Source organism: Benincasa hispida, chromosome 11, assembly GCF_027475165.1.
Source record: "Benincasa hispida cultivar pf3 chromosome 11, pf3_genome.v1.1, whole genome shotgun sequence".
NCBI lineage: Eukaryota > Viridiplantae > Streptophyta > Magnoliopsida > Cucurbitales > Cucurbitaceae > Benincasa > Benincasa hispida.
The window spans coordinates 11,848,095-11,857,528 of NC_143488.1; the positions used below are offsets into that span (position 1 = coordinate 11,848,095).

General features: G+C 34.1%; 1 protein-coding gene across 2 annotated transcripts; it reads right to left on the bottom strand.

The window, feature by feature from the left end:
- Window positions 1-934: 934 nt before the first annotated feature.
- EMB1586 (P-loop containing nucleoside triphosphate hydrolases superfamily protein) lies at window positions 935-3,669 on the bottom strand. 2 transcript variants are annotated; one of them, XM_039050000.2, is made up of 2 exons: window positions 3,439-3,669; window positions 935-2,903 (listed from the first exon to the last, which is right to left on the bottom strand). In XM_039050000.2, the coding sequence occupies exon 2, from the start codon at window positions 2,766-2,768 to the stop codon at window positions 1,098-1,100; it is 1,671 nt and encodes a 556-aa protein (XP_038905928.1). In that variant the 5' UTR covers window positions 2,769-2,903; window positions 3,439-3,669; the 3' UTR covers window positions 935-1,097. The 2 variants fall into 2 exon arrangements, with proteins under 2 accessions (XP_038905928.1, XP_090163761.1); XM_090307635.1 differs by having other exon boundaries at window positions 935-3,196; window positions 3,439-3,635.
- Window positions 3,670-9,434: the final 5,765 nt, after the last annotated feature.

The window sequence follows — 9,434 nt, forward strand, 5'->3', positions numbered from 1 at the left end:
CGTTTAAAAAATTTAGGCACCAAACTTATATTTTAACATTCATAGAATTATAATTTTAAATACATTGATATATAATATCTAGATTTTTATTTTAGTATGACAATTGCAAGATGGAGGATCAAACTTCCGATCTTAATTGAGAAAGTACATGTAAATCATCACTTAAGTTTATAGAGTAACTTTTAAAAAAAAATCATGAAATTTAAAATTATTCATAATTTTTTTTAAAGAAATAGAACCATATTTTTCTTATACAATTAATAATCTCAAAATAGTTTACTAAAGATTAAAAAAGGGTTGTTTTCAAATATAGAAAAATGAACCAAAATATTTACAAATAATAGTAAAATATCACAGTCTATCTGTGATAGATTGCCATAGAAAATAATAGTTGTTTGTAATAGACACAGGTAGTAGTCTATCGCTATCTATCACAGATTGATTGTGATATTTTGCTATTAGTTGTAAATATTTTTAGCAGTTTTGTTATTTAAAATAATGTCATTAAAAATAGATATAATTATTAAATAATTTTTGAAAAATTATTTTAAATGGTAAAACTGTCGAAAAATATTTACAAGATATAGTAAAATTTTAGAACTATCAATGATAGACGCTAGAAATGGTTAGTTTTAAAATTTTATTATATTTTGTAAATATTTTATTTTATTTTTCTATTTTTAAAAATGACCCATAATTTTTTCTGAAAAAAAACAAAAAGGTATTTTTGTTATGTACAAGCATACATGTGTGAAAAAAAAAGTATTTTAACCAGTACAAAAAATTAAAATAATATATAATTATACATGTTTGAAAATTAGAAAATGGCTTAAAAACGTTGCATTAACACTCTACTGCAATTTTGTTTTTTTTAGTTCAACGTAGCAGAAATTAAAGCATACAAGGTTAAGTTAAAAGGGGTCGAGAGATCATATGCCAAATCATGAATATACCCATAATTTAGATCGAATTCGAGATAACTTCTGAGAGCTATAATTCTAAATGAAGCACTTTTTATATAAAATATTTTCCCTAACCAAACATAAAGAATTTTGAAAAGTGCTTCCAATCGAACATACATAATTTCTATTGTGCTTCTATATTTTCTCTCCTTCATTCACAACAAGCTTTCCCTCGTTAAAATCACAGGCTAAAATGGGCACACCAAGTTGTTTCTGCAGTTTCTTCACCACAAACACTTCTGGCTCCTCACAAATACTCACCACTGTTCCCATCCTTCCGAGCCGACCCGTCCGGCCAGCTCGATGTGCATAGTGAATTGAATCTGTAGGCAGATCCAGATTGACTACAAGATCACATTCAGCAATGTCCAAACCCCTAGCTGATAATTCATTGGTCACTAAAACTCTCAATTCACCATTCTTGAAACTTTTCAACGTAGTTGATCTTGCAAGTTTTCCCAGATCCCCATGTAGCTCTGCCGCAGTTATCCCACGAGCCTTTAACTTGAAGACGACGTCCCTTAGTTGCTTTGTGTGGTTCATGAAAACCATCACGAATTTCGCATCGAGTGCATGAATGCATCGTCTTAACACATCAACCTTATGCTGCAACCTTGATGTACAATAGTAGTGTTTTAAAGAGGGAGGTAGAGTGTCAATGGCAGTTTTACTCTGCAAAGTTGAATTCAACGTTGATCCAGAAGAAGGCACTCTCAGATTAACAGGTCCCGAGAGAGGAACCGATTCGAGGGGGGCAACCTTGTTGGCCTTGACAAGAAGAGGGTCACACCCCCAGCTTTTAGCTGCCCTTACTACGGAGAATGGCACTGTTGCAGACACCATGACTAACCGTCGCTCTGCCCTTCTTGCTTGAGTGTTTTCTGATCCTGGTGAATTGGCACCTGATCTTCTTCCAACATGTTCCAATATACGATGCATGTCTTCCCGGAAATTAAAGGAAAGTAGTTCGTCTACCTCATCTAAGATCAAGAAGCTACAACCATGGGTGTGAAGCTTCCCTGCTGCACTAATCTCTGCAATCCTTCCTGGTGTCCCAACCACAATGGCAGGTTTGTTTTTCTTTAAAGCTTCCTCCTGTCTTGATCGGTTCGCACCTCCAACAAGCTGCTGAACTACTTTTCGATTTGCAGGTCCTAATATCTTCTCAACCTCTCTCACAATTTGCATTCCCAACTCCCTTGATGGAGCTACAATAACTGCTTCTATCTCCTTTTTCTTTCCAGGATCATCATTGTAACTCGAAACTGTATTCTTAAACGGACCTATTTCTGAAAGGATGGGAAGAACATATGCCAATGTTTTCCCAGAACCCGTGTAAGATTGAATGACAACATCATGTTTTTTCAAAATGGTGGGAATTGATGCAGATTGAATGTCAGTAGGAACTGTGAATCCTTCACTCTCTAACCTCTCTATCAATGAATCTGCCAAACCAAGCTCAGAAAATGACTTGGCAGCAAATGGAGCCATCTGTGTTTCTACCAAATTTCTCGCTCCAACAACCTTCTTTTCATTGTTCCGTACAATCTTTACTCTACTTTTCGAGATATCCTGTGGAGAATCCAACTCGGTAACTTTATTATTCACTTTGCTCTTGCCTGTCTTCTGAAACTCACTTTTGAACCCAAGGCTGGCAAGAGTAAGGGGTCCATGGTTCAGCTCAGCCTTGTTAAGACAAAACACACCACTGTGAAACAAAGTCGATCGACAAACTTGCGGTAACTTATGGAAGGGAAACGACTCTCCAGCAAACAGAAATAACCTGCCTGGTACTAAAGCATTCATCTTTCCTAAAGTTTTCCCTAGAAATGATTACATAAGCTGTGATAACTCAACTCAGATAACCCAGCAAGGAAAATTGCAACCAAAATTCTCTGAACAAGAATGAATTCCAATTCAAGTTGATGATTTTATATAAATCTGAAACAAGCAAATGCAAAAATCAGCCAAGATAACAATGATGCTGCAACAAAGTAATATTCAATTTTTATCAAAGATTAAGAACCACACATCTGGCTTTCTTAATATATCGAATCAACAAAAATGATAATGGACTGAAGATTTTAATGAAACGTGTATCATTAAATTTGTTTACAAATAGAAAGAACCCAAAATACAAGTTGGCATTTTCTCAAACATCTGGTGGGCAAAGCCATGTGAGAATATCAAAACGCTCGCTACCCAGCTGAATTAATGCATATCCAACTGCAAGACTGGTTCCAACACAGACAAACAATTAAAAAGACGACCATTGATTTTCTACACATTAATGAAGCGCAACTCAAATTTTTCCCTCAAGTACGAGCCATGTAAATTTTAATGGGGCAAAAGATATGAAAAACATTGGAGCATGGAAGGTATTTAACTTTGAAATTTGACGAAGCAGAAGCTCAAGAAGGAGAATGGAAGAGAAATTAAGTGTGAAAAAAAAATATGAAGAAGAAACTCCACTTACAGAACAGTCCAGATGAGGAATTCGGTGGAGGAAAAAGAAGAAGAAGATGTAGATTCCGGCGATAGTTACTGCAATAGATCTCCGGCGAAGATCGACGGCGGCGGCGACCCCAGAACGGCGGAACAGAAGCGGATTTGGGCGACAATAAAAAATTAGCAGGCGGAAGTGTGGGAGTGCCGGAAACTGCAGTGCTATCTAAAGAAAAAAAAAGTAAAGCTAAATAATAATAACAATAATAATAATTTTTTGGGTTAAATTATACAAAATCCCGCTAAACTTTGTAATTTATGTCAAAAATACATTTGAAGTTTCAAGAGTTTAAAAAATACCTTTAAACTTTAAAGAACAGTTCAAAAGTACCATTACCGTTTATTTTGGATGGAAACTGTTAGTATTTGTTTTCAAAAATACCTTTGAACTTTTAAGAAGTTTAAAAAATATCCTTGAACTTTCAAGAAGTTTAAAAAATACACTGAATGATAGATATGAACACAAACTATTATTACTCGTTTTAAATATCTTTAAATTTTAAACAGTTGCATTAATACTCTTAGAGAATGTTTAGGAGTGATTTGAAAAATAGTTAAAATCACTTTTGCATTTTTAAAATAGTTCTAAAACATTTTCAATAATTCAAAACTAATATTGATAATATAAAAATTGTATTTAAAAATGAAAAATCAAATAGTTTATATTTTTGAATGAGTAAAAGTGTGTTACAGAGAAATTATGACTATGACAAAAATGATTTTAACAATTGTAAAATCACTCACAAACATACACTTGGCCTTACAAAAAAAGTTTAAAAATGATCATGTTATTAGTGTAGTGATCAATTTGTTTGAGATTTTTTCAAGTTCGAAAAGAACCAAATTTAAAACAAATTATAAAGATATTATTTTTTATAGATAGATAGATAGATACTCTTATTTCGCTCTCATTTGTTTAATTCTTACACCAGTTTTGTCACGACAAGATATAAACCAAAACTTCAAGTTAAAGTATCCTATAAGACTCCAAAAATAAAAACAATCTTCTCTTAAAACTTATCAAAACTATAATTAGTCAAACACAAAAGAAACGTGATTGATTATGAGATTTCTACATAAAAGGCTTATGACACATATTACGTTAATATCTTGAATATTTCATTTTTTACAAAAAAAAATATCCATTGACCTCCCTATTTTTACTAATATAAGTGGCTGTTTACAATTTAGCCCTCACCTATGTTTTATATATATATATATATATCATGCATATTCTCTCCCTCCCATGCATATGTTCTCTCTCCCATAATTCACACTCATTTCTTCTTCCTTCTTCTCTTTTCTCCTTCCGACGGTGTGAGTTGCAGGCAGTAGACAACGGCGTGGGGAGAGAGAATCTTCAGTGTGGGCTCGAGCAGACAACAACGTGGTTGCAGATGGACGACGTGAGACAGCATGATGCGAAGCGAAGCTTTCGGCACCAGGCACGAGAAAATTCAACGTGGACTTAGGCAGATCCAATCGACGGTGGCGCATGCTTGAGCAAACGGACAACATGGCAAAGCTTTCGACACCAGGCACGAGCAGATCCGCACGCGGACTCGGACAGATCCAGTCTACGGAGTTAGGCAAGAAGATCCGGTCGATAGTGGGGGTTTAATATAAACGATGATGATATAACTGTGATATATATAATCGTTTATTTTGTATAAACAATGATGATTTTTGTATTTAGATTTCTTGTTTCGTGATATATGTTCTATGTTGAACATCAAGTCCACTTGTGATTTATATATTATGGTAGATATTTTTTTTGTTAATTTTTGACTACCTTGAATTTATGATATATGATATATACACACTTGTATATATGTTCTAAATTTCATGTTCTAAGGTATATTTAAAAATAACCATAAATATTTGAGTAGATATCATATGTTCTAAGGTATAATTAAAATTAACTATGAATATTTGAATAGATATCAAATATATTTACCAATATATTTCATAAATATTTTTAGAATGTTTCCAAATAAACAACGAAATATATTACATGTACAAGTGAACAAACAATAAAACATTTCACATAATAACAAATATTGACATGAAAAACAAAATGGGAAATAAAATCATATTTAATTTCATTTTCTCTCTCCAAATGAAGATGGAAAAAAAATATATCAAATGCATTTTATCTCTACAATTGAAAAAAAATGCATTATATGATGATTTATATAAAGCATTGAATTTATATACTATGGTATACTTCATTTATTGGTTAGAATATTTTTAAATACCTAACAAATGTTCTGAGGTATATTTTAAATGACCATGAAACGACATAAAAAAAAACGTGAAACCAACAAAAATAGAAAAAAATTCATTAAATGCATTTTCTCTCTCCAATTAAATTAAATAAAATGAAAATCTCAACAAATAAATACATTTTCTCTCTCCATTTGAAAATATGAAAAAAAATCATATTAAATGAATATTCTTTCCATAATAAATATAGTTTCTCTCTCCATTTAAGAAAGTTTTGAAAATAGGGAAATATATATATAAATTGAGAATAAAAATAATAAAAAGGGTAAAATTGTCCAAAAATAATAGTAAAAGTATTTCTTGAAAAAATTCAAATTTAAACACATTTTTTAAATATAGAGCTTAAAAAGGGTTTTTATGTAAAAATCCCTTTAGTTATTAACACATGTTGGAAATGACTTTTGGACTTAGGCCCATAGCAAAAGTTGAGAGAGTGGGAAAGTTTTGTTCCACATTGGAAAATTTAGCAATGCCTAGAGGGTATAAATACCAAGGCATGCTAGATGTAAATCCAAAGTGTGTTGGTGATGGAAGTATAACCTTTTTACTACATGCATGTGTCTGTTTAGTCAAGTATAATTGCACTTGTGTGAAAAAGAACTAATTAAATGTTTTATTATTTTGCCAGTTTATGAGTGTTTTATTATTTTGCACATTTATGTTTGTGAACGCTTCCTCTTCTCCAAATCCTAGTCGTTCCGTTTCCATTCTTCTTATTCTTAACAGGTTCATCAGGTATGGGAGAGACAGATCTATATGTTCATACTATTGTTTTCTCATTCGTATTCTATTATGAGCAAACTTTTCTTCGATTCTAGTCCATTTTCTAGCGAGTGCACGCCTGAATTCGGAGGCTACTTTAACCTTGAGGAGCAACCGACATAGTGATTAACACCAAGGTCACATCACAATTGCTTTTAGGGTAGTGGTTCCTCCATGGCACAACAACTCTTCACGACATCTGCTCTAACAATCAGAAAGCAATTATTTCCAGATGTCGATAAAAAAATGGTAAGGTCCTCCTCGATCTTTCGAAGCTCGAACCACTCGATGGAGCGAACTACCGCTACTGGTCTCAGAAATTATTGATTTTTTTTGAGCAGTTGGAGGTTGATTATATCCTCATCACAAAAGTGCCAGTTAATATCAATAAGGTGACAAATGCCTCTGATCCAAAATCCTCTAAAGAACCCCTTGCTGTTTCTGACCAACCAAAATAGTCCTCCACCATCGATTCTAATAAATACGAGAAAGACAATAAAATGGTCCATGGCCATCTGGTGAATCATATCACAGATTTGATGTTCGATCTGTTCATGGTCTAACAGTCAGCAAAGGTAATTTGTAATACGTTGGAGTCCCAATATAGAGGAGATGATGCAGGCTACAAGAAGTACATCGTTGTTAAATGACTACAATTTCAGATGATGGACGAGAAACCTATAGTGAAGCAGATTTATGAATATGAAAATTTGGTGGCCAATGTTCTGTTTGAGTGCATGAAAATGTGTGAGGTTCTCTAAGCAAATGTACTACTTGAGAAATTTTCCCCATCCTGGAGCGGCTACAAAAACCATCTGAAACACAAGAAGTAGGATCTGACACTCTAGAAGCTGATCAATCACATGTGCACGGAAGAAGCCAACAAGCTAAAAGATAAGCTAATTTCTAGAAATTTGAATTCAATTATGCTAACTTGGTTGAATCTTCTACTATTAAAAAAGACAGGTTAAAAAATAACAAGAAGCAGTTTTGAAAGAATAATTCCTCTCAGAAGAAGGGACATCACGCAGTTGTTGGTGGGAAGATTGAAAAGAAGAAATTAATTTGCTATGTCTGCGGGAATCCTAGGCACAAATCCTACCAATGCAATCAAAGGAAAGGAAGCCAAATTGGTGACCCACACCATAAGCTAATCTTGCTATGACATAATAGCTGCTATTGTGGAAGCCAAGTTGATGGAAAAATGAAATTGACTGGATACTTGACATGTCATATCCCGCTCCAGATTACCTTCCTAACCTGGATGGAATGGTGACTACAGCAGTTACCAACCCTTTTGCTGGCACTTACTGCCTATCTTACCTATTAAATATTGCTCAAACCCTGAATACATACAAATTAACTCAGAACTTAACACATTTACACTACAGGGTTTCACAGCACTGTTCACACATGGACATTACAATCTAGTGAGCCTCATCAAGAATACTAGTCACTAGACAGACACATGTGTACTAACTAACATAGGTCTTCAATTATGCTTCCTTCAACCTGTTTCTTTAAGTGGCAGAGCAGCAGCAGAATAGTCTTTTGGGAACTGACCGCTACCTGAAAGAAAACATTTGAAAACGTGAGCTAGGAGCCCAGTGAGTGACTTGATAAAATGTAAATCTTATGCTTGAAAACATAATACTGGGACTTAAAATATATCAAAAAAACGTGTACATAAAATCTTTTAAACCATTGTATCTGAAACTTGAATCTTAGTTCAGAATGAACATTCACTGCTCCAATTCCCAACATCAAGTCATGGCCAGATGAAACCTCTACCTCAACCTGTTCATATTAAACTATGGCTAGAAGAGATCCCTACGTCGATCTCTTAAAACATACCGATGGCATCTCGAGCAACATCTTTAAAACATAAACGTTGATAACAACTCTTAAACATCAATAATCATCATTAATCCCTAGTTGAGGACGAGCATACACTGCTCTAGCTCCCAACGTCTATTATCGGCCAAGACCCATACCTTGGCCTCTCATTCAGACCCACCTATATACACATGGAGATTGCTATGTACCGTCAACACCCTAGGTACATTTATTCAGATACCTTCCCTACCTTCAGTATCCCTATTCATTATGTTTAGAAATACCAACGCATGTATTTTGGAAACCTTAGGTATTTAAAACATAGTACGTCAAGCTTCATTCAACCTTAGCTTTAACCCTAATGCATGTTTCATACTTTTCGAAATAAGTTGGCTTAAAACATATTGAACTAGCATGTAAAACCACTAGCATGCATTAGACATGGAAAACATACTTGGAAACTCATACATTAGTAAACATCATGCATTGATAAACATTCATAAGTATTAGAAATTTCAAACTATCCTTCTAGTGTAGAAGAATATACGACTGCATTTATCCTTAGTTGAGAGTGAACTACTAGTTCTAACCTTCAACATCAATCTTAGTCGGGGAGAACCCCTTTTGCTCAGTCCCTTGACGTTGTATTACCTACGTGCACGTGATTATAGCTGAGTACTGTCGAACCTTATGTACCTGACTAGGATACCTTCTCATTGTTCTTCAGTATCCTCAGGTACTTGACTAGGATACCTTCTCATTGTTCTTCAGTATCCTTAAGTACTTGACTAGGATACATTCTCATTGTTCTTCAGTATCCTTAGGTATTTCTGCTCAGATACCTTCTCAAACGTCCTTCAGTATCGAGCTGCTAAGATACCTTCTCAAATGTCCTTTGGTATCAAGTTGGTTCGGTACCTTCTCGAATGTCCTTCGGTACCAAGTTGGTCAGATACCTTCTCAAATGTTCTTCGGCATCTGGTTGGGCGGATACCTTCTCAAATGTCCTTCGGTATCGCGTTTTAAGTAAAACTAGTCATAAACATTTAGTTGAACACTAAGGCTTCAAATTATCATACTTGT